Source organism: Sinohyriopsis cumingii, chromosome 8 (genome assembly GCF_028554795.1).
Source record: "Sinohyriopsis cumingii isolate HCF-2022 chromosome 8, ASM2855479v2, whole genome shotgun sequence".
Classification (NCBI taxonomy): domain Eukaryota; kingdom Metazoa; phylum Mollusca; class Bivalvia; order Unionida; family Unionidae; genus Sinohyriopsis; species Sinohyriopsis cumingii.
The window spans coordinates 53077964-53104944 of NC_142968.1; the positions used below are offsets into that span (position 1 = coordinate 53077964).

At 34.6% G+C, this 26981-nt stretch overlaps 1 protein-coding gene across 1 annotated transcript; it reads right to left on the minus strand.

The window, feature by feature from the left end:
- Positions 1-12776: 12776 nt before the first annotated feature.
- LOC149793528 (uncharacterized) lies at positions 12777-22317 on the minus strand. Its single transcript, XM_089966406.1, has 5 exons — positions 21809-22317; positions 20672-20929; positions 18138-18638; positions 14302-14789; positions 12777-13328 (listed from the first exon to the last, which is right to left on the minus strand). The coding sequence occupies exons 4-5, from the start codon at positions 14635-14637 to the stop codon at positions 13206-13208; spliced, it is 459 nt and encodes a 152-aa protein (XP_089822532.1). The 5' UTR covers positions 14638-14789; positions 18138-18638; positions 20672-20929; positions 21809-22317; the 3' UTR covers positions 12777-13205.
- Between the last annotated feature and the right edge of the window lie 4664 nt (positions 22318-26981).

The following is a 26981-nucleotide window of genomic DNA, read 5'->3' on the forward strand; positions in this document are numbered from 1 at the left end:
GCAAATTAATTGATCGGATGCCAAGAAGAAATAAAAGACAAAGGGACAAGATGCAGAACACTTTACACTTGATTTGAGTAAGAGGTGCCAGGCTGAGTTTGAAAAATTATTCTGAAAATCTGATAAATGCACATACAAAATTAATATATAATTTATCTTATGCAGCATATGTAATTATTAAGGGCTATCAAGGTGATCATAGTCTTTGTGTGTTGTGGTAGCTGGTACAAGCTGGATAGACATAAGCACATTCTTGCCAAGTGATTTCAAACTGAAAATATGTGATAGATAGAAGTGTACATTATGCATTTGTGTTGTGTACTGGTTTGGTAAATCTACAGCTTTAAAAACAACAGTAAACAAGAACACTTAGAAAGTAGAATCAGTGAATTGATGGATGAAAAATGCAGCTTGCCAAAGAATATAACCTTTAAGAGAAACTACCATGGTAGGGATCATAGTGCTGCCCTAGACTGTAACCATGGACCTGGATAATGTCTGGTGAAGCTGTGTCAATCTATTGGTTGTCTGAATTCAGATTGCAGTTCTATGGAACAACATCTTAAAGGGCAAGCAAGATATATATCTCAGAGATAAAATGTATAAGGCAAGTATAGTATATAAGAGAAATAGATCTCAGAAAAGGGCATTTCTTTACAAACTCTATGAGAAATATCAAGAAGAAACGAATTAAAACAAAGGCAGATTAATGTGTGCTAAGGCTAACAAAGTCAAAGCAAAATACAAACATTCTTAACATAAACCATCTTATTGCTTTTCTACAGCTTGATGCAATGTGGCATGTGCAGTTTTTTGCTGTCCTTAATTTGTACAGTGCTTTCTGCTTTGACTCACTGAATGTGTCTGTCCAGTTAAATAATTAGTATTGATACATAAACAATTGTGACAAAAGTGGCTTATATTTAAAATCTCTCCCCCACCGTCTTTTCGGGAATTATTGCATATGTTAAATGGTATTTAACCATATAAGCCAATCTGTGGGCACCAACATATATAATTCTGCCATTGGGCCATACTATTATCTTTTTCCCATCGTCTGATCCATCTATCACCCCTGTCCATTGCATACAGCCCTTCCCACCTGTGTTTTATATAGATTCTTTCTCCAAATCACATGCAAACGATGCAAAATCCACGGAAACAACAGACTCCTGCTATGGTATAGGTCCCATATAGGAATCACTGTACTAATTCAGCTCCCATAGTAAACATGGAAAAAACATAACATTCAAAATTCAATAACTTAAATAATTTCTGGATGCTGATGATCAGACCAGTATTTCTCCATGCACAAACATCCTTAATGGAAGCTTCTCTATGGAGAACACTATATGAGCTGTGCCATTTTGCAAAATGAATCAGGTGCTACTTTCATTATTGAGTGCTTCTAAGTCAGGACTAGAAATGCTAACATTGCATCAGTAGAATTTTGTCTACATTTTGCTTTTAAATTACAGATTGGATGTGATCTCAAAACATATTTTAACTAAAATTTTGCTTTTCATTATTAACCAATTATGGACCACCAAACCCCTATATAGTCTATTTTATGTTCAACCATTTCTAAACTGGTTCAGTTTTTCCGTGAAATTAGTAATATGTGTCCTTTAATATCATTGTTAAATCCAAAGCTTTTAAGTTTGCTTCTTATGAATAATTAACAATTCTTCTTCTTTGTGACCAATTTGATTTTTTTTTTCTTCAAACAAATATAGAACATTTTTTTATATCGTGTAGTAGCCCAATAGGCTACCTGAATTTAACTTAAAGTAGCTCAGATCCAATGTTGTGGTAGCTCCTGGGCTCTGGGCAAACGATTGGTAGGACCCTGTTCACATATTAATCAAAATTCTTTATTAATTGTAAACATGGACTGTATTAATGTTAATATTGTTCATTTTTATTGACTTGCAGGAGAGGACAAGAAATGAATAATAAGAGGATTCACAGAGCGTGAACCACCGATGATAGAATGAGGTTATTTCCTTTTGATAAGTGACTTACATGCAATGGCACTGCATCATCTAGATTCCAGAGAGTGTATACAAAACAAAATACATGCTAAAAAAGAATAAAAACAGCTTGTTCTTTCTCTTTTATATAGTATATCTCTGAGTTTTTTTTTTTATTGCTATGTTTAATGGCCAGAGTACATAATCACAGATTCAGCCTAATATCTTTGCATTATTCTGAAACATATATATAGCTGTTCCACAAAGTGAAGTAGTACCAGTGTAAAGCTTTGAAGCATGTATGTGGCAATGCTGTTGCTATCTAGATTTTCATTGTAAATTGGCCACATCAGCAAAAAGAATACAAATTAAACCTTATGTCCTATTCACAATTGCTAGTATTTGCTCTGTATTGATGTGTTTGTCTTCCTTGGTTTATCAACATAATTTTATATTTTTAGACTTTAGGTGGCAGCGTCCAGTTTCGTAAATTGGCCCCTGACAAATTTCTTAACTTAAGGCTATGATGTGACTTTTTCAGCTATTATTGTTTACTATTTATAGATATGGATATATTTTTGAACTGGGTGTTTCGGGCTTGTGTTGTTTTCGAAATTGATGTCAGGCATGTACACTTTCCATAGTTGCTCTGCAGTATGTTGGTAGTGAAATACCAATAGTCGGCTAGGAAAAAGAGCTAGCCTCCCATAGCAGTAGACACGTGGGTTCAAGGCAAGTAGAGTATCTCAAAAACGGCTTGGATGACAATTATTCTGAATTGCATCAAACTATTCAGTAGACAATGTTTTTCAAAATTTTCATCCAGGGAAAGAGCTTGTGTTTGCACTGTGAGCACCACATGCTGTCAAAAATGGCCTTTGGATGTGAAAAATGCTTGTATAAAATAGGGGTTCGGGTGCATAAACTTTTCTAATCAACTGCCATTGACCTCTCTGGTCAAGTGAATACTATTCTTATGCTTTATTTTAATATAGGTATCTAAAAATATGGACCTTTATGAGCTCACTTGTGTATTTCATTTTTTATGATCTTTTATACTAGGTCGCTGATTGCGGTATTAAATTTGTACATAAAAACTGGTCCCTGCCCCCTTAAGGAAAATTGATAACTTTTGTATGGGGCAGTGGGCCACATCTATTATACTTTTCTGTTTCTTTGTGTATATTTAAATAACTTTTATGCATTACAGGGCTGAGCACATTTATTTTTAACCACTAGTCCAGGACAAGTGGTTTCAGAACAGTAACTAATCCCACCTTTCTCTTCACTAGTCCCACCTTATTTTTCACTTGTCCCAAAATGGTAATCACTTGTCACTTGCCGAGATTTGATGCGACGTAAGTACTTAATACATATTTAAAAAAACAACATAATATACAACATAATTATTTCTTAAAAAATTTTAATTTATAAAAACATTGGTTGTTTTACATTTGTCTTCTTCAGGTTTATGTATATATGTTTTAGCTGATGGATTTGAAATTATGTCAATGTATATGTCTGCCACCTTCTGAGTCATATATTCAAGCCAGGGATAACAAGCACACTCAGTATCCGTCATACGTTTTATCCCTCCATTTTCAAACAAATTTACCTTCTCCGAATTGCCGTTATTACCTTCCATGCGAAAATAATTTAGCAAACTCATTTTATCCTCAGAGTAACTATCAGCTTGCTTGACAGCTACTTCTAAAGTGATCATAAGATCAATTTTCTCTTTGAAACATGAACTGAAACTGCTCATTAATTAGCGTAATTGTTTCGCTTCAAACACAATATCCCAAGTGGAAATTAATCATCTGTATAATCAATTATAAATTAAAGAATCATTACTGTCATTTAATCAGTTCATGAACGGAACTAACACTGATGTCGGTAAAGTGCCTTTCATTAATTTAATTACACTGACTCGGTTGATTAAAATCATAGTGAGCCGATGGTTATGATCTAGATTGAGTAACCTCATTGCAACAAAACCACTTACAACACTGCGAATTGAACATACTGGCTTCCGTGTTTTGATTTGCCGATAATTTGGTCGCTTAGCCCAATATGCAGTCAAGTGGCAACAGATGTCGCGACTGAGTACACAAAAACCCACAATGCAACGTGCATGCACCTTGCGCCGCCATTTTTTGTCCCTAACAAACCTTCGTCAACATTAGTCATCATGTATATTCAAGATGATAATATGATTTAACTGTCGATAAGAACATTTACTTCATCGAAACAATACATAGATTATACTTGAAATTAAGTGTCCTACAGCACGAAAGTAAAAATAAAGCTGGAAGCTCCCTTGCTTACATCGAAAGACAGAATAGTGAAGTGACACCGTAATCGTGCATATTGCTATTAAATAGAAATGCAGTTATTTTTTAATTCTTTTACAAACAGACAATATTGACATTTTAAATAGTGTTTTGCGTCATATCCCTAAGCTTGTCATCTCATAATAACGGTTCTGGATAATGATTTTCGTGATAAAATATCAGTTACGGATTAAAATTTCGATGATACTGAATGAAAGCAATAACCGTTCAAAGAAGTTTGATCTTCAGTGTATTCAAGCGAAACACGTGCCAAACGGACCATGACTTTGTGTCGAATGTCAAAAAGAAGTATTCCTGAAATGCTTTTAGAAATATGAAATTATATATTAACAATTAGCCTTTTAACTTGAACGATAACCAAATGATTGATTTCAGCCCATGACAATTACAAATGATTACATGTTTCTACTTGTTTGTGTCTCCATTTGTTTATGCGTTGGTTTATTGATCGATCTATTTTGTTTATGAAAGAATAACAAGGATGGTTGAAATTTAAATGTTTTACTTGAAGAAAACAAGTAGAAAAGTCACGCATTCAGTCTCGTGTGGTTGACATGCACAACATAATGTGATGTATTGTTATAATATTACGCACAAAATGAGACAGGCCTTCATAATTATGCAGGAAAAACAATGCTATTAGGTGCCAGTTTGCAGGGTTAGGGACTCAAAATGGCGGATGTGGACGTACACAAGTTTTGTGACGTCACGTGAAAAGAACTGATACACGAAGAGAGGTAGAATGAAGTATTCAATACACCTGGAAGGGCATGATTGGCCAAATAAAGGTAGATATAGTGATTAAAGCACGAAAATAAGGACCAGCCCTACTTTTTTGGAAAGCGCTTGTCCCGGACTAGCGACTTGGAAAAGTTTACTTGCCCGGCATCAAACATGACTAGTCAATATATACTTTTCAAACAAATGTCATATGTCATTCATCTAAAACGTTCAGGAGTGTATAAAAATCTTGTCAACCTGTATGTTTAAACAGTAAAGTAATCCGATCATTTATAACTTGTATGTGAGATAAGAGGTAATCAAAATATGATCTAGTATATCCACAACATGAATCAAACACTATGTTAGTTTTGGGATGATATTCAGTAATTTCACATATCGTTTGCAACCTGTTATATTGAAACCCGACATCTGTATTGCATTTTGTTTAATAGCCCAGTATATATATATATATATATATATATATATATATATATATATATATATATATATATATATATATATATATATATATATATATATATATATATATATATATATATATATATATATATATATATATATATATGAGAATGGCTGCAGCAGAAGGTATGATGAAAATATCGGTTTAAATTATTTATCACAATGGAGCTAATGAACTATATATGGGATACGACAATAACAATAGAACAATACCAGAGATAAACGTAAGTCTTCAATGAAAGCAAGTCAATGCATTTGACTACTTGAATGAAATACTGAGAGGGCTAGGTATAATGGCTCAATATTCAATCAATCTGCTTTATTCACTATATGCGCCAACTCATAGTGATGGTGATATACGTGATTTAAATATAAAGCTAAAATGTGAACAATACATGAAACCTAAACCTAATGATTTATACACTCCTTCCGATAATCAAGACAAAAACAAACGCATATCAATGCAATTATTATGAGTGTTAATTTGAAGAACGTGCTGAACTGTACATGTGAGAACAGTTTATGAAATCTTTAGTTTGGAAACGCGTGGCAACATAACACGTATGACCAACTTATCTGCCATATTGTTAGCCTTACTACCAATGTGACTTAGCAGCAGACTATACAAGACAATTTTTCCCATATTGCGCAAGTAAATGATCTTTTTAAAAGGTTTAAGGTATGAACAAGTTCTCAAAGTTGTATGACTTTGCAAGCCTTGTAGAAGAGAAAGGAATCCGAAAACATGATAACATTTTTGTTTTTGGATATTTCGTTGTACCAAGCTCTGAGTATAGTGGTAATTTCAGCAGTAAAAGTGGAGGATATATCCTATAACCAACTTAAGATGTACCCTTGGATTGTTGCAAGGGCAGCTCGAAGCCTATGTATCTTTTCAACCTTCTGTAGACCATGAAGCACATCCGCTATTGAAGGCTATGATTTCAATGAATTAATCGTGAAAATATCAGCATTTGTTTAAAATGCTTTGAAATCGCCAGGAACAGAATATTGTTTTACAGATTCTGTAGCTGAGGTTGTAAGTTGTGAGAAGGCTGTTTTGAAACATTGGCATGACTGATTTTGGTTCCTTCCATGTGCAGAGGAATTCCAATTTCAATAGGAAGAGTGTAGCTGAGGTGGTAGGTTGGGAGCGGATATATATGTGACCATTATAACTAGTGGAGGAAGAACCCCAGAAGCCCCGGTAACAACCACTGACCCAATGGAAGCTACCGGCAGCTTTCTCACCCACCCACACTGACCGACTTTGATACTAAGACACATGAGGACAGAAGTGATATGGCTATGCTATATAAAGGCCAGCGCTTTAGAAGACTCCACCAACCGGGACCCCGTTTACATGTATGTATGTATGTATGTATGTATGTATGTATGTATGTATGTATGTTTGTATGGATGGATGGATGGATGGATTGATATATATATATATATATATATATATATATATATATATATATATATATATATATATATATATATATATTTGTGTGTGTGTGTCTATGTGTGTGTGCACGGCAGTGTTATAAGGCACCTCTGCACAATATTGGCGATATGGGTGCAAAAACATGTAAACTTCGAATAGCAATGTGGAGTTCCTTGCAAGGTTTACACTGGTCATCAAAACGTGGGAAATTAGATGATGAGATGATAACGCACTGACGTAGCTATGATAAAGAAAAGAGATTAAAAAATCATGACCAATGAAAGGATGTGATAATGCGTTCATTCTATATTAGGTATTCAAAGAAATATGAAACTTCGAGTAGTATTTCCTATTTTTTGCTGATGAATGTAAAATCTTTCAAAAAACATCTCTGAAATCGCACTAATCATCTTATTCAATATCTCAAAGACATCTAATAATATCATTTCACAGATATCATCAATTAAGTATGCAGCCAAATAGGCCTTGTTTGAATACGTTGTTCCTTATGATGTACTTTCATGTTATTTTTTAGACAAGATGTGTGCAGAGACTAATTGTGGTCAAACGTTATGCGCACGAAGTCAGACAGAGATAAAGATCCAAAATTTGTATTTTGAGATCACATCTCTATCTTTTCTCCAACCTTTTCGTGGAACAGGGCAGGCGACAAAAGTTATTGAAAGGTTCAAGGTTATCATCATAGACAAAGAGGAAAAATCTAAGTAGATATAGTTACTAGTTGATATGTAGCAATGAATCAATACTTTCTTTGAAACTGATGACTGTAGCAAATTTGACGATTTTCAATAGCAGCACGTTTAAATAAACTAACATTTAGTCGAAGACATTTTATAATATCATTATGGATGATCGTTCAGACATACAAATCGAAAATCAAGGTTTGAACGAGAACACACGTCTTGTTGTTTGCCTTTTACATAAAAGTCTGGACAGCAATGTAAATGGTGCGTTCGGATAAGCATTTAATACCAGAGGAAATGAAGGAATAATTGAAGTTACTTTTAAACAAAATAAAAACTCCATCCTTTGATGCGCAAAGAAGTTTCTTTATAAGTTTAAGATGATAAAAGTGACCGTTAGTACTGTTTAGATGTTGTCAACCGTAGATCCAATGTCTTCATAACTTAACAATGCGATATTAGTCGTGGTGATGTCTTAGTAGTGGGGGGGGGGGGGCGATATGGTTGACATCAGTAGCGGATAAAGTCAGCTGTACCGCCAAGTTATGTATTGGGTGGGGAATTAACGTTCAAGGCGTTTATAGAATTAACTCTTGAGAATAGTATGACAGTCTACGGGAATTTCACATTGCGGGTCATTATGGGCACCTAACACGCATAACGAACATTCAACACATATCATTACCGCCCCGGTGGCCTAGTGGTTAGAACGTCCACCTTGGATGCGGGAGGTTGTGGTTCAATCCCCGGCCGAGTCACACCAAAGACTTACAAAAATAGTACTAACAGCCACCTCGCTTGTCGCTCAGCATCAAGAGGGTATTGTTAAGACTCGTCGGCCTGGTGTTAGGATAATGTGACTGTTTGGGACATCATGATACATGTCTGCAGCATGATGCCCCAGTACTAGAAATCACTATAAACTGTCACACTGCAGATAGCGTAGCGATATGACTGAAAATTTTTTAAACCTACGTTAAAAATCCAAATCACACACACACACACACCACACACAATTATCATTACAGCCATAATGTCGTCAGTCATATTTGGCATGTAAGTGTAATTTGGTTTTTTAACGTAGCTTTAACAATTGTTCAGTCATATCGCTAAACTATCTGCACTGTGACAGTTTCTAGTGATGACTAGCAATGATATGAATGGGAGATTACAAACTATAGAGTCGTAACACATGTGTACCAAGGAGACATCTGGTGACAGGAACATGGTTTAGAAGATATCTTAAAATCAGATATGCGCTGGGAGCGCAGATCTTAAAATTGGTGGTGATTCGAGGATTATATACTTCAAAAGATTAGTCCAAAATTAGTATTTATCAGAATATGCTAAAAACTAAGTACTTCAAACTGAAAATGATATTTTGGGGCCGTAGCATCCCAATAAATTCACATCTTTTTTCGAGATAAGGTATTACTAGTTATTCTACCCTGTAGCAAGAACGAGAGAGAAAGATGATTAGAAACCCCTACAGATGTCATAACCAGGTGCAAATAATTGATAAGAAAAGAATGCCAGGAAATACCAAAGAATTGAATGGGTTCGACTACTAAATGAAAACTTGATGCACCAATATTTGTAATGAATGTCCCTGGTCAGAACATGATCTGTGTGCCATTGCACCGACAATGATGAAGATGAAATAATCACAATAAGGAGAATATTGTCATGTATAGTATTAGGCTAATTACGCACCAATTGAAGTTGAGGCCGAAAGTCAAACCGCATGTTACAAAATCATCATCTAAGAAACCCGACTCTAAGTGCGCGTTCTGGAAATTTTAACTAAGGTTGGAAATACATCAGTCAAACTTTGAGCAGAATAGAAACAAGGTAACTTAAACGATGAGTGGAAGTACAAGACCAGCCATAGTTCATTAATTTTATTGACAGAAAGTTTTGCAGGATAAAGTCAGGAATCAATTTGTGACGTGTCATTGTCTGTGAACAATAAACGATCGGAATGGATGCCCATGGGACCACATTGCCTTCTGACACTCAGTTCGCACACATATTCTTTGAATCTGGAGGGATGTACTAAAGATGAACTCCCCATCTCATGCACACGGTGTTCAAGCAAATGTCAGTAACGCAGACGACTGTCGCTGACCAAGCACCAATTGTGTGGCAGTCTTATTTATCAATGACCAAAAGTTTCATTCCTATAGATTATATACTTTCGAAGAAGAGATCGTTGACTTATGAAAATAATCTTTTTATCTACTATTATCAAAATTATGAGATGACAAGTACCAGCTTCCATGGTGTTTGAACAATAGTGTCTCTGTTGTATAACCAAGTCCTGGATATCCCGCAGACTATTAAGTGACTTGTTTTCACCATGAGTAGTACAAACCTAATGCTAAGCTAGAAGAATATTTCTGAAATTTGACATGACAATGTTGTTTCACATTTCTCTGATATCGAGATTAGCCTTAATTTTCTCGTCCTTGTTTGAAATCAAAGCAATTGGTGATTTCCATGCTTGATGTGATATAAAGCGATGCGTTCACCAGTCTAACCAACCACTGTCGGTTCGACATAGACTATAAGAACCTAAGGCAGAATCGTAGTGAACCTCCAGTATACATGGAGTATGTTATTCGTCTGCCTTTCAAGTCAAGGTACTCTATCCAGGCCAAACTGTGTCAAAGCAGACATTAATGAATTTACGAACATCTAGTCCCCTTGTCTTCATGACATTAGCGAAATAGGTAATATAGGACAAATCTATGTTGCAGAAAGAAACGGTATTCTGGACACGTCCTTGCTGTGCTGTTAATCCCATAGTAATGACTTCAAATCAATCCCAGCCAATGAATAATTAGGGTTATCGAGATTGAAAACTGGGACATGGAGCTACAGCAGTAACATCAACTGCTGCAGCGAAAAATCTCAGCAACCATTTCTGTAGCGAGAGCAACATCAAACTCCACAACAATAGCATTAATAACGATATCCACAGCGGCAGAAATGTATAATCCCTAAAACATAATATTGGATCTCTTATGGGAGAAACAACTCCTTATCGCAACATGTCTCAGTCCATTCTTGGGTCAGATACAGATACAGTGAAAGATGTGCTGCGTGCAGGTAGGGAAACTAGGTATTCTAGACACAATGGCCAATTTCAGAAGATAGACATACTACACAATGATTACCAAATGTTTGTTATTGTCCTTCCCTACCAAATTGTATGAGAACACCATTCCTTATAACATGTGTGATGGGGATAGTACGTTTGTATGGGGAATAGTTTGTTTGTGTAGGTAAAGAATGTATGTATCAAACCTTACTACCGTTGTGCAGGAACAATTCCGAAGATTGAGTCACCCAGATAGGATCCCTTACGAAACAGTAAAGATTGCGTTTAAGATGGTATTCGAGAGAGAGAGAGAGAGAGAGAGAGAGAGAGAGAGAGAGAGAGAGAGAGAGAGAGAGAGAAGAATAAGAAGAAGAAGAAGAAGAAGAAATCAAACTGTCTATTATAGGGCCAAGAAGATCTCCAGGAAAGAGATGTGATGTAATTAGGATTTTAAACGTTGCTTTAACAATTTTTCAGTCATAGTGCTACGATGTCTGCAGTGAGGCAGTTTATAGTGATGTCAAGCACTCGGGCATCATGCTGCAGACATGTAGGATAATGTCCCACCCAGTCACGTTATTCTGACATGAGACCGACCAGTCCTAACACTAACATATTAATGCTGAGCGTCTAGCGAGGAATCTGCTAATACCATCTTTGTAAGTCATTGGCATGGCTCAGCCGGGGTTCGAACCCACGACCTCCCGCTTCCGAGGCGGACGCTCTAACCACTAGGCCACTGGATCGGTTCTCCAGGAAAGAGTGATTCCTTTGTTAAATTATACGTGAGTTTCAGTTATGCGCTACTCTATGCCTCTGCTCTGAACATTTGAAAGTTAAAACCTATTTTTCCTCATACTCCTGTAATAGTAATGTTGTGTGTCTACAAACTTTGCCTTACCCTGATGTGTAAAGGTAAAGATGTGTGTTTATAAACATTGCCGTAACTCTTGTATGCAATGGCATCCATGCAGGGTTGTGCGAAAGTCTGTGTCTACAACCTCTATGTTTACATTGTAGGTGTGCACGTGTTAGGATTATATATGCGGTATGTTGAAATAGTATATACAAATTTCATCATTACATTGTCTCTTCTCTACTGTAAAATTGTCTTCCCTTTTGAATCCATAAACAATTTAGATCATATATGCGCTTTTGACCAGATTAACACCTTATGCACTTATATTACCAAAACACGATGTCCAGATTTTGTAGTACCTTCATAGAGGCTGCCAGTCTAACTTGTTTGAAATATTACTAAGCTTCTAAAATGTAGTCGAAATACCTCCAGCTTGTACATTTTTCATTTCTGCTGAGTGTTCAGTTTATGCTAGTTCCATTATACATATGCCACGAAGACCGCTACCGAACTAAGCTATATACGTGGAAATTCAAATTTAAATTAATATCAATTTTATGGGCATGGCTTTTTTAAAATATTGTTCTTTGTGCTCATATTTGAGTTTCATAAGTAGTCACGTTGTAGAATGTTTCCATGATCGAAACTGTAACCGAGCATATAAAACGGCGAAAGGCAAATAGACGATAATAATAAATAAAATGGAATCTCAAACTTGGCTTGATATTGAATCAAGTTCATTGCTAAAATTATATTTTTTTTTAGATGTCATGATTTAGAATTTGCTTGTGCCTGGAGATATGGAGGGATATTTATTTATTTATAATCCCTCTCTCTCTCTCTCTCTCTCTCTCTCTCTCTCTCTCTCTATATATATATATATATATATATATATATATATATATATATATATATATATATATATATATATATATCGATGAATCTCTCTGTTTACATATATATATATATAGATAGATAGATAGATAGATAGATAGATAGATAGATAGACAGTGATATTGATCACTCTGTGAAAACATACAAAATATTCGCTATTGGTGCCCCAAAAATCTTTCTTCTAACTATAATAATAATAATAATAATAATAATAATAATAATAATAATAATAATGATGATAATAATGGGGACTTTGTATAGCGCCTAATTTTTAGAAGCTCTGAAGCTCTTTACAACGTTAGACAACACCTATAACATAAAACACATGTATAATGATATTATTAAAGAAAACAAACACCACGAAATTAGAAAACATAAAATATGCTGTAAATATTTAAGGCAGGGAACATTATTATATTTTTAAGTTTGTTCTTGCAGTCAAAATCAGTGAGTTTTAAGAGCAGTCTTGAATGGGATTACTGTGTCCTTGTATCTGAGTTCAGTGACCAATTCATTCCACATTGCTGGGTCCTGGCATGCAAAATAACGTTGTCCATATGACTTCGTTTTCATAGTGGGAATAATGAGTAAGCGGACTGTTAATGCTGGTTAGAATTCGTCTTCTATTATAATCGAGTGCTTCAGAACTACAAACAACTTCACTGCTTTCAAAGAACGGGCAGAACCGCAATGTCATAATCGTTGTTTCCAGCTTCAGGACTTCTGAAGCCGTTTTGTAGAGTTTCAGCATACTTGTTGGCTTTGAAGCAATGGTAGACAGGCAATTTAACCTATGAGAAAAGGTGAAGAAATAATAAATAAATTCAAACAAAATAAATATTTAGATGGACGGAAAGAACGAAATAAATATTTGGAAAATATCACCAACACAAGATACATGATAAGTGATTACATACATGTAATGAAACATATATATCATCCTGTATGGGTAAATATTAGATCAGACATATTGTGCTGAGTAATGTAGATACTCAAAGATTACAGTACTTTTATGTGGTAATACGTAAAGCATGTGTACTGCAAGATATAAAATACATCAGGGCAGAAGATACGTCATCATGTCAGCCCATGAATTAGGTTAGAATGAAAATTCTTTATTTTAATGACCTCTGGTGGTATACAATTTTAGATTGCGAACATAATACTCGGATGACTACATTTCTGAAATATAAGTTATCCGTATAGTGAAACATTAAACTTCAACATTGTCGACATGTGAGTCAGCACACTAATCAACATACATTAATAATTGCGATCGCCATAATTATAAAGTAAACTGCGATACATTTGTAGTGGTCTTTCAAAATCCTAGTCAAATTGTGGTCTGTAAACCATGCGGTCATACATGCACTCTCTTGGCACTCGTGATTAACGATTCAGTTCAGACAATATGAAACGTAAATGTTTGCTTATACATGATAATTGATATTCTATAAAAGTAAGACATTCTTCAATTTATAAGACCAATCAAAGTCAAACATGCTCCATGAAGTAATATTATTCTGTTTTGGAGGCTTAGAATTAAAAAGAATACAGTATATGTAAAAAGCAAATACGGCTTTACTGGAGAATCTTATTCAGAAAACAAATTGTTTAATTTGGGTAAAACTCTTATATTAAATCCAATATCATTAAACCACATTACCAGTTGCACTTTCCCTTTGAGATTACACTTTCCCGCTCTGACATGCATATATTGAGAGACACAGAGAGGTTTTGAGAGTGGAAGCTGTCATATTTTACCTCATCTATAGTACTGTATTGTTCCTCCTCGGAGTGTTGCTCAAAACCGTGAGGTCGGACGTTGTTCAGGCTTACAGATCTTGTACGAATACTCTGCTCATCATGGCTAACTCCACTGTCTCTTTGAGCCCTTGAAGACAAGTCATCCAGATTAAGTCGGTCTGCAGATACGTTCAGACTTGACATGCTGTCTGTCTTAGACCAACACGTCGCGTTCATCGAATCATCACTCTGAACTGGACTTATATTCGCATACAATAATTGTGTCAACGTTTGCAAAGTCTGCAAAGACAAGGCTCGTCGAGATGGATTCCAAATATCGTGGATATGATCCATAAGTGTTTGCAAACTCCCGGATATTCTATTTACAACTGGATACCCCGATCTCAAAGTCCGTGGGACAGTTAACGATCTGCCATGGTTGAATCTTAACAATTCTCGAGCAACTTCTCTGTTTAAAGATTCTACACTTGGCTGATATTGTGTTCCTGAAATTGTACAAAATTAAAAACTGAACTTGAGGGACAGGAAGAAACATTTACAATTTTTAATATATTACTTATTCGTATATCCAACCCATATTTGGAATTCTTATATAATTTTTGTGGAACGAGAAATGGTTGTGCATTCAAACATTAGGTGCTAATTATCACCTTATTAATACAAATCAAACGTGTAAGAAATCCCCCCCCTGCACACACACACATAAACACGCAATGCGTTAACATACAAAGTTCACCTAGTTTGTAGTTTTCATCGGAAAATATACAAAATAATGCTTTATTGAGTTTTATGAAAATGACGGCTTCTTTGATTCTAAGCACGTACTTTGAAATCAGCCTAAGGAGATCAAATCCAAATAATAATATTTCTTGTCAATGGAAACTATATAGTTCCTCTATTTCCTTAAGTAACTGAATACATAAAACGTCAAGTAAAAAATAAATAATGTTATATTCACTGCTTCTGGTATTCGGTTTGCGCCATTGTGACTTTGCACCTAAGGCCTTGTTTAAGAAGTGTATATTCTCTGTGCATTACTTTGCATTGCGTCTTTCATTCATTGAAGTGACTTCTCTATTGCAAGGTTGTCATTTGGGACAGCAAAAGCTTTGCTGCTATCATATACTACATTGGATATAAGTAAACGATGTATGTAATCTAAAGTGTTAAGATATATATCATATTACTTTGAGAGCGTGATACAAATCAATGTTAAAGTTTACAAATTCAATTCAGTCAGACATGCAGCCATTACTTCAAAGGTTGTTCCGTCAAAGTCTTCTGTTTCGCGTCTGTTCGTTACGTTCATAATTCTTTATTGTGGTACAATTTTCCGTATTCGTCATTTACTGTGGTGGCATGGTCATAAATCTAATCATTTAGTCTATCTGATGTACAATGTCTCATCCATCGAATCACAATTTTCTAGAGTATGATTCAGTGTAATTCTTTTATTTGTACAAATGTGGACTGGAGTATGGTTCTTTAACAGCTTTCGTTTTAATTGTATACATTATTTTCAAGTCAAAATATCATTAGAGAGGCTTTGGTTTGTTTTATCTAACACGATTTATTACCATGCATTAAAGTCTTCCATTCAGAGTTATGTGCCTAGGATGTGATGTGATGTGAATTTTATTTTTAACGTAGCTTTAACAATCTTTCAGTCATATCGCTACGATGTCTGCAATGTGGCAGTTTATAGTGATGTCTAGCACTGGGGCATCATGCCGCAGACATGTAACATGATGTCCCACCCAGTCACATTATACTGACACCAGGCCGACCAGTCCTTACACTAACCTCTTAACGCTGTAGGTCAAGCGAGGCAGCTGTTAGTACCATTTTTTAAGTCTTTGGTATGACTCGGCCGGGAATCGAGCCCACGACCTCCGGCATCCGAGGCGGACGTTCTAACCAATATATGGCCTTTGTTTCTCTAACCAGCAAAATATACTCTGTTCATGTCGAGATCACATCATCGACCTTTCTCCATTGCAATAGCACCTCCAATCTTCACCTCATCTGGAATATTATGAGTTGCTGGTTTCACGCGGCACGTTATGCAAGTCACGTCTGACTCAGTTCCTTGTTCCGTACGCATTTATTTGTTTTCATTGTGCCACATCTCTCCCAATATATGCTCTTACCGTAACACAACTTTCGCATTATAGACTTGTTGTTGGTCTAGGTTGCATCAAATCAGTTTGAACTTTACTTTGTTGTGTGTAGAACATAGCCCTGAGTGTATTGGTGTGATATATCATGCATTGGTTTCCTATCCAATGTTCCCGAAGTCAGTTATTGTTTTATTTCATGACCTAGCACACAATTCATATTTCACTTGTGAAAATGGTTCATACAAAATAAGTTTGAAATTGCGTGTTGTGATTGTGCGTAACAAAATGATATGCTATTGCAATTCGATTATGTCTGTCAGATCGAAGACTATGACATTTGATTTTCGTATCAGAGTCCTTTATTTGTTTTACTTGGTTACTTGGCGTAATATTATATCTGCTTTTTGCTTCCTTTCTTTCAATCCTGTTTCTGAAAGTTTCCGTCATTATTCTGTAAACATGTTTGTGAATATTTATTTTATTTTGTTCAAACGTGTCACAAACAGATTGTCTTAATTGTAAAAATGCGCATTCAACCTTTCACAATCAAACTGCGGTTTAAACATACAGTCTCTATATTTCTGGTTGAAGATATTTGTTATTAAAAAAATTTATTTCGTCAGGCGATTTTCAGGTATAAATAGTGTAGCACGATAACATCTCTACTGATTGTCGCACTAAAGTTCCAATTAGACGATAATATAATAGTAGGCTGCCTTGTGATCATCTCCATTTATCTCAGTAATAATATTGCATTAGCATGATAATAAGTGAATCAGTGACCTCAAAGATATACGGGGTGCTCAGGTGAAGGTGTATACAGCAAGTATATACTGTGAAATCGGGTAGTTGTGTTAAGCAATGCACCTTTGTATTCATTAGTTTTGCTGTGTGTTCAAGCCAAAAACATTATCATTTCAAATTTTAATATGGCCAAGATTGCTCATTACTTGCTTTCTTGAATCTAATTCCTGACATACTAATAGGGTCTATCAAACGCATTGCACAGACGAGCAATCACATACAAAGTTCGTCAACTTGGTTGAAAGTCCACAAAATGATGATATAAAGGTTGTCACAGTGTAAAAGAGCGCATCAATAAAGAAGGGGATATTCCTGAAAAGGGAGGAAACGTTTTTCAAAAGGGGAATCAAATGCAAAGTGCGTTTTGCTTATGTACCTCAGATATGTGCGTGGGAAAGAGTTGTGCAGATGTTGTAACTACGACGAATGGTTTCATTCTTATGCACTTTATTATACTTATTTTTTGCACTATTCTGTGAAAATAAATTGTTTAATGTAACGTAAGTAAATTCTTATTTAAATACTACGTTCAGCGTATTTTCCCTGCTTGCAAAATCAAACTCGCCAAGGTGTCATAGCAGAGACGTATTACATATGTTTAGAATTATACATTATACCTGACACAACAATAGCATAACCTGTCATCAGAGAATGCATGTGTATAAAAAAAGAAGCTGTACAAGCAATAGTAATGTTGTCTCTTTAAGCTAGAATGGGACAAATTAAGTATGTTACCAGAGAGCACTTAACTTGGAAAAAAATTAGTTGGTGACAATTTAAAGAGATTTTGCTTTTAATATCAACATTTTTCATTTTCATTTAGAGAGAGAATTTATGCTATATATGTAAACCTTGTGAATTAATTATATGTGGACACATGTATATATAAAAAGTAGAAGATAATCGTACCCGATTTGCTGAATGCAACTTTACACCTCTGCGTGAGGAAAACTAGAATTCCAACGATGATCAAGGAAATGGCAACAATTACTAGTCCAACCCCAATAAGCGGTCCTAGTAGACCTGGAAGGAAAGGTAAATATTCATTGTTTCCAAGCTTGTTTGTTGGAGTAAAACCATGAAATCAATAAAGTAGTATGAAATACAACACATTGGATCTAATGGCATGATTGTTTTCCATGTTATATGTGATACAATATATAATCTTGCGGCGAGATATCTTAGAGTTGATGCACTTGTATGATGGCAATATTCAAACGTATTCCACAGCTTTAAATGACTCTTATTTGATTGCTAAAACATATATGCGCTCCCTGGTCTGGACCTTGAATATCTGTTTCTGCTCATTGTGATATGTTATAACATTATAGTAAATACACTTATAATACTTATCATTGAAATCTTGCTGCACAAAATTGTTTCCGTTGATAGGTTTGGTACTTGATTGAGCTGAAATTAAATGAAACTGTAAATCAAACTTTGGTTTGCCTAATGAACATAAATCAATCCATTTTCAATATTTATATATTCAGAGCAATATCTTAACACTGAATAAAGATTGCACAAATGGCAAAATAAATTTCATATTTATCAAAATTTGTACTGAAAAGTTGCATAGAAGCAATAATGTATATATTCACGGCTGTATGTATATATTCGTGCAATTTATGCATCGGATGATTTAAAATATACCCATTAGATAAAACTATTAAACACAAGTCGGACAATTCAACTTTAAGGCATAGCAAAGATTAGACAATACGAGTAATTATGTAATATAAGTTGATCCCTCTTGCGACGGACATATAATTCTGTGGAAACAACACATAACATATACTAAAAAGTCTGGTTTTAATATGGCAAAGAAATGAAGCATATAAAACCTAAATAGGCATTATCAGGAAGTAAAAAAATAAATAATTATTATTAAAAATCAGAAATAGTTTAAATATTGGCATTCGTTATATTTAGGAATTCGTAGTGAGACGACCATGTTCACGGTTGACCGGCCGGCTTGGAAGCCATACTGCAACTGTGAAGACGCGGGATGCTAGGGTTTGTTAGAGCGCCAAGCGACACGGGCGAGCGCCTTTCTGATGATGCTGAAGATTGAGATGCCCCGGTAGTTGTTGCAATCGCTACGTTCTATTTTGTTCTTGTACTAAGTGCCGATGTTGGCGCCAGGCATGTCATGGGGATGTGACCCTGTTCTCAGCAGAGGCAGAGGAGTACATGCAGGGGCATATGTAGTGCTGATTTCCTGCTCTGGAGGATATTGTCACACTAAACCGTTCAATAGGGTGTCTTTTGGACAAACAAGAACTTTTACATACAAATACAAGTTGAAACTTAAGAAGTTCAAGATGCAAGGCCCTGCATATAAATCGTCCGCGTCATTTATGACTAACTGGAATCTTTATCAGATGAGTTTGCGACGGATTAACATCTCCCCTTCGGACTAAATTTAGTATTCCTCCCGAATAAAAACCATCCTAAATATTTGATATAATTCAACGTTTTTAACAATTTAAAGAAGAAGTTGACATTGTTGATGAAAAAAAACACTCTCCAGATTAATCCGGTACCACGTCCTACAGACAGCGTTAAACGTTCAAAACCGTATCTCACATGTGCATTGGTTCCCTACTTTTAAGCGTAATATCATGGAGATGGACATAGACGAGGATCATATGGGTGTGGTCCTCATTATTGTGGTTTCCGCAGCATATGCATAGAAAACCAATGCACTAGAAAAGAAGCGAAAAATGAGGGTGAGATATAAGATCAGACTTGCACCGAAGCCGTAAAATAAAGATATTCATTGGGAAAGGTCAAGTAGAATGTACAGATATAAATAACATATATTTATGGACAAAGTCAACAAACTGTATATATTAAATATACGCCTCAGGGGAATATTTTGTTTCAGGTTATTGGTTTATCAAAGGGAATACGAGATCGAGCAGATATTCAACTTGATTTCATACCTCATAATAAAAATATTTTAAACAAAGGTACCATTCCATCGAAGGCATCGACTTAGAACACGTGGAGCTGAAGACAATGATAAATTCATGTACAAATGTGATTTTTGGGAGAAAGTGTTAAACAGTATTTCTCTCGCTCTATCTCTGTCTGTCTCTGTCTCTGTCTCTGTCTCTCTCTCTCTCTCTCTCTCTCTCTCTCTCTATATATATATATATATATATATATATATATATATATATATGTGTGTGTGTATCTGTGTGTGTGTGCGTGTGTGTGATGGTGTGTATGTATACAGACCAATCATTATCATAACCTTTTTTTAATTTGACACTTTCGAGAAGCTATACTTATATAGTCTGTAATCAGACGAAACTGGTATTATTTATAGAAGAACATTCTTTTACGGAAAGGTAGATTCGGGGATACCGGTATGTTGCAATATCAGGCGATTAAAAGACAGTGACTGAATAAGACAAAAAGAACAATATACTTACAAATATTTAATCTGTATGGATCACTCTCAAATCCAACTCCGGATGACTTACATTTGTACATGTTGTACACATCATCAGCTGTTAAATTATGTATAGCAAGAACCGACTTGTTTTGAGAATATTTGCCATTGTTTTCTATCATAGATCCATTGAGGCTCCAAGAAACCTTTTCGGTGGATATATTATGGGAATTGCACTGTAACTCTATGTACAAATCGACATGTAGAACCATAGTTATCCAAGGAGGGGTTCTTTCATCTAGAAAAATGCAAACCATACGAATAATGAGGATGACTAAAGCTATAGAAAATCAAACACTAGCGGCATAATTTAAAAAAATAATTAATCGTCTGTAGTCGTTATGCAATTCTTTTTGTACTGAATATCTAGTTGTCATACTGAACATTTTTAAATTTATTTTCCTCTCATGAATTTTTTAAGCGTATCTTTACAAAACTTTTATAAAAGAGGTGATTCAATGTTTTAGCATAATTAGGAACGATTTGTTGAAGGTCTTACATTGTAGATGAAATCAGACAAAGTAATTAAATTAGTGGTGCAGGGGTTACGAATTAATATAAATAATATCACTCAAATGCTGAAATTCTGCAAATGTTAAATCATACCTTTGGCTCAGACATACATTGGTAGGACATTGCACTTAAATAATCAGGCAACCGGTTTATAAGTACTATCGTCAATTAAATTCGTCATCATAAAGTATGAATTATTTGTTTGATCTAAGATGTTTATATATGCTTAAAAATATGATTTAACCAGATTATGGGTGGTAAGCTTACACAGATAATTAGGACGGCAAAAATAAATCCTGGACAAAGTGTGTTAAAGAAGTGTCTGTACAAAACAAATGAAACCTTTAAGAAACGAGTAAATACGAAATACATAAGTTAGATCGTACTTCTTTGTATAACTGTTTCTGACATGAAAAGCTACCGAGAGACATGCTTTCAGGTTCTCAATTATAAACTCTGATTATAAAGTTAGCATTATATCTCTTTATTAATTATCACTTTTAACTACCTTAAACTGACAAATCCATATAATTCTAGTAAAATGAGCACTTGCACTGTTGTAATTAACGAACAACTGATGAAATCTAAGGTTTATACAACATACCAATTTGTAGAGTGACACTATCGTTGAAGTCGTGTAAATCCCATGATCGTTCCAACTTGTATATGCCAGCATCCTTTCTTGTAACGTTTGAAATGCTAACAGTAACATGTTCCGTTTCGAAGGTACCGTTGTTTACGTAAACCTGTATTCTTTCATCTTTTTCATGCCAGATGATGTGATTTGTAAGTGGCCATACAAACAGAAAAAATGAAGAGTTACGAGTAATACGTAAAGAATCCCTGTTTGTATTGTTGTATGTCCATGATAAAGATATGTTTCTTCCTAATATACCTTCCACGGTCCTTCCTTCTGAGACAAAAGTCAATGTTATGCAGGAAGCTAAAATATAGAAGAACAACATATTTCCTTGTACTTAAATGTGTTGATACTTTTTCAGCTAATACTGTAGATTAATGTCTGAAGTCCAATGTACAATATTCATCTATAAACAAGGACATAATACACGGTATTTCCGAAACGTCAATTTAAGTAATGATCATCCGTTTATAATTATTTACTTAAAATTTTAATATGCGATAGAGTCGGAAATGTGTGCGATATTGTTTATTGGCCAATGGACACAAAACAAAATGAAAGAAACTCAGACATTTGTTTTTCAGTATAGAACATGTTTTAATATTTTAATAGATACCATGAATAAGACGGAAACTAAAGAATGTATATATAGATACATACATATATATATATATATATATATATATATATATATATATATATATATATATATATATATATATATATATATATATATATATATATATATATATATATATATAATCCATAATCACTACTACTAACTAGAACAACTGCTCCTATTGGTGACAACATTATATGTATTTTATTGTTATTTTAGTTTTAGTTACAGTACTGCGAGTAAAGTACTGTAGCATGTTGAACTAAATGAGAAATATATGGATGAGGAAAGTACTAAGCTTAAATCTTAATAAGGTAACACGATATATCAACAACTTTGTGGCCCCAATTATACCGTGCACTACATTCATTAGCGACTAGGGCGAATATGAATTTCAAAGAATCGACGTAAACATACGAATATGAATATCATTATATTAAGTGAACAATTATCACGGAAAGCTCTAAATATTCCTTATAGTACCAAAACTATTAGGGTGGAGATGAACTTTAAGGTGAGAGAAAACGAATTTTAAAAAAACACATTCTCTGAAAAATTGAAAACGATTTGATAGCAATGGATCTTGCATAATGCTTGATAACAAATTAATCGCTGAATGAAAATAATGAGTATAAAGAGAAAATGTTCACTCAGAAAACGTTAGAATTGTTGGTAAAGGCAATGAAGCTATCAGTTATAAAAACAGACTTAAAATAACTCTTTTTATTGAAGATGGGTTCCGATGGGAGACTTAAGGTAAAAGGCATTTATTAGTGATTGATTATGTATTTATATTTTGTTGACGTTTTGCCACCGAACTATGATTGGATAGGAGGCTTAGACTTTACGCGCCTTGTTCTCCTGCCTATAACGGTACACGCATCAACAGGCGATAGTTGGAAAAGTAACAAACGCTCAAGATAACACATGCGGTAGCTGTCAGGCATATAGGTATACCAAAAGTACTTAAATCACACTTTAGAACACAACAAACCTTTTGTCTTGAAGATATAATTTATATTTCGAAAGATCCGTTTCAAACGCTTTATGAAGCAGGAATATTTATATCAAAATGATCTCGAAATCACAGCTGCATCGACAATGATGGTAATGATTATTAACATCACACATATTATTTCTGATCTTATATTTTTGTTCACCATCAAGTATTAGGGAGATGATATTTCCAGTCATTGCCTTCATCCCATAAATACATAAATAAATAATGCACTCACACTAGACTACCAACGCGCAATTGGACATTCACGATCAACAACGTGAATGTTGTTGACATATCATTTAGAGTTACTATGGTAAAATCCGGATAATGAAGGTACCAAGCAAGACCTTCGTTTTTACTCAAGTTGGATGCAATTTGGGAAGCTTTTATGTAAAGTAATGATGTCTCAAATATCGGTACATGTGACGTATCAGTAGTAGTATTATAGGATTTTACCAATATTCACATGTTCTAATGATAGCATGCAACAGACAATGCGATCCTGAATTTCGTTGTCTCAGTTCTTCTATGTTCATATAATGAGGTTCAGGTGGATGGGTTGTACGTTTTCCAATGTGGCAGGGCAAAAGCCGAGTATCACAGAAACAAAGGGAATGTGACAGTAAGAGGAAACATTTGAAAGTCACACACACACACACACCAAAAAGAATAACACACAAAGACACACACAGACACACACACACAGACACACACACACATACACACATATATATATATATATATATATATATATATATATGTATAAGAACGTATGCAATTTAATCATATATATTACATGATATTATACACGTTGATACAATATTATAGCTTATTTTGATAACATCTTTAAAATGTCTATACAATACAGTTAATATCTTTAGAGTATGCTATGTTAAAAACGATCGCTTATTGATTCAAGTCTAGAACACTATAAAAAGTGTATAAATTAAATGTTAATTTGGGTTCATTATATTATGGCTGATACTATACGTGTGTAATGGTGGAATTATTTTCTTTTAGTATTTGTGGCATCGGCCATTAACAAAATTACAAATATGTGTAATTATTGTTCTTTTGATTTAATTTGTCTCGTGTAGTCTCCTTTACAAATCACTCCTTCTTGTTGTTCTAGCGAGACTATTTGTATTTCGTGCAGTTTTTAATTATATTTTATCTGACCTATTCTAGCATTCTCCAGATCAGGCTCCCGAACTGCATCAGTATATTCTTGGCGTTGTCGTATTAGTTATACATATACTGTCTCCCAAGAGTTTCTACTTAGTTTGAATTGTATTTATTTCACTGCAACCATTGACATTGAAAAATAGTTAAACAATTCGTGTAAAACGTTTGTTTTGACCACGAATATACAATATTGGGCTTTGATGTTCCCAGAAATAATAGCAGAACTGTTAATGCAAGAAAAACAACTGATTTAAATATACACCATAACTCCCCTTCCTTATCTATATTTTTATATTTTTTGTTCTTATTGGTGTGTGATATCCAACCAATGACAGAGTCTCTTTTTACATTCGAATCGAATTATATTCCAGTAAGCGCAATATCAAACTCACCCAATGTGTCTCTGCTAATAAGTAGTAAAAAGTCTGGAAAAAAACCAACACTAAAATAGAAGCTGATTCATTAAAAAAGAATAAAAGCAAAGGGGTCTATATAGATCGTGTGGTAGTCAAATCTCTCGCGTTTCCCACCCCCGATTCCAGAATATTTATGTGGTATTTATGGTATGCCAACCAGGAACAAGGCTGTTAACATTGAATTTTATGCTGTGTAATAACTATGATGGCTGCATATTGAAATGAACACCAGGTTACCTATTGCTGATACACAATGAATCAGTTGTATAATTCGATGGCTTTGCCCCTATTTTGGATTCTTTACACTTGAAGCCAATGCCACGTCAACAATTTTGCAATATATTTGCTGAACATGTGGGCGCGTCCCCTTGCACAAGCAACCTATTTGTCTGCTAAATGCGGATGTATATGTGAGATCACTAAAACGTTTGGTCCATATACGCATACGTCAATCTCGAAACCCCTGTTGACTCTGTTGACTCTGTAAAACCGCTCCTTGGGGCTTATGAATATACAACAAAGATTTCAATTTTGATTGCGATTCCGGAAACGTAAATTCTGCTTTAAATTTCTCACATTGATGTTGTTCTTAAACTTGTCGCCAATCGGCAATAGTGACAATGATAAAGATAATGTATTTTTTTAATCCTATTTATGAAGAAGGGTTTTGAATTTGAGAGACTCAGATTCAAATGCAATGTAGTAGTTGTATATGGTTAAAACAACTTGATCATGGTTTCCAAATTAAACTCTGGAGATTGCGATACGACAGATCTAAGAGTCAAATGGTCAAAATATGTGTATAGGTTGGATCAGCATAATTTTACAACGCTCAAAACACGCTGCCTTTCTAGTTCTAGAAGCATAATGCTGTGGTTTCTGTCTTCAGCGTAGCATAAACTAGCCGCTGTGGTTATATTGCTGTGTGATTTTGTACCTGCCAAAATTAAAGGAGAAAAACAATAAACACGCAAACTCACAATAATATAAGCAGCGAAACTATCAGAACCTCAATTAGCAACACCTGTAATAGCGGCTAGAACAGGTCGATTACATCTTATCTGTAACATACCACCGTGTTGAAAGTAAACAAAATTAGTATAATTACACACCAGTGCTGAACAGTGAATTATCACTCAACGTTGATAGATGGAATCTCTGTAAAAAAAAAATTACAATATTTGAAAATGTTCGACTCATTGTATTTTGGATACAAGCATAACACATATCCTTGGAATCTCTGTAAAATAGCATTTACAATATTTGAAAATGTTCGACTCATTGTATTTTGGATACATACATAACACGTTTTCCTTAAAATGAACCATACCATCTTGTATTTAGAATATTATTTACATATATATTTTGCGAATTTATATCGATCTCAAAATACATTAATATGTATAGGTTATTAATGTAATATTCAAATATACAGGACCCGTGATTATGTCCAGGAGAATGACGATGTCAGCGAAGTAATTCTACGCCACTTGAATAAAGGCCCAATATAATTTAATTATAATCACTCAATAACCTTTACAATAAATACTTAAAATAGGCACAATAATCATTATTGTATGCTATGGAAATAGCAGAATTAAAACATAAATTTAGTACAATGAGTCTCTGATGTACAATAGCACAGTAACAAAATGCATACTAGAAACATTTGCTGAAATGAGAAAGGTGTGTTATGAGTTATAGTAGTCAAATGAACTCACACCTGAGAGTCCCGAGTGTGAACATTTCTGACAGCGACCTATTTCGACTACTGGTAATTTGTTTTTATCTCAGCTTATCATCTTACGATTGGCATTTATGGCAAAAATGACATTTACAAACTCATGTCACTTGTAAAGTTTCGGTCAGTGTCTTACGGCACATAAGCACAAGTAGGATATATAGTACCGGGGCAAT

Excerpts from the sequence above, each read along its gene's own strand:
- LOC149793528 (XM_089966406.1), bottom strand. The coding sequence starts at position 14,637 with ATGGATCATATCCACGATATTTGGAATCCATCTCGACGAGCCTTGTCT. Across the intron at positions 13,329-14,301 it reads AATACAGTACTATAGATGAG|GTTAAATTGCCTGTCTACCA; the intron begins GTAAAATATGAC and ends CTTTTCTCATAG.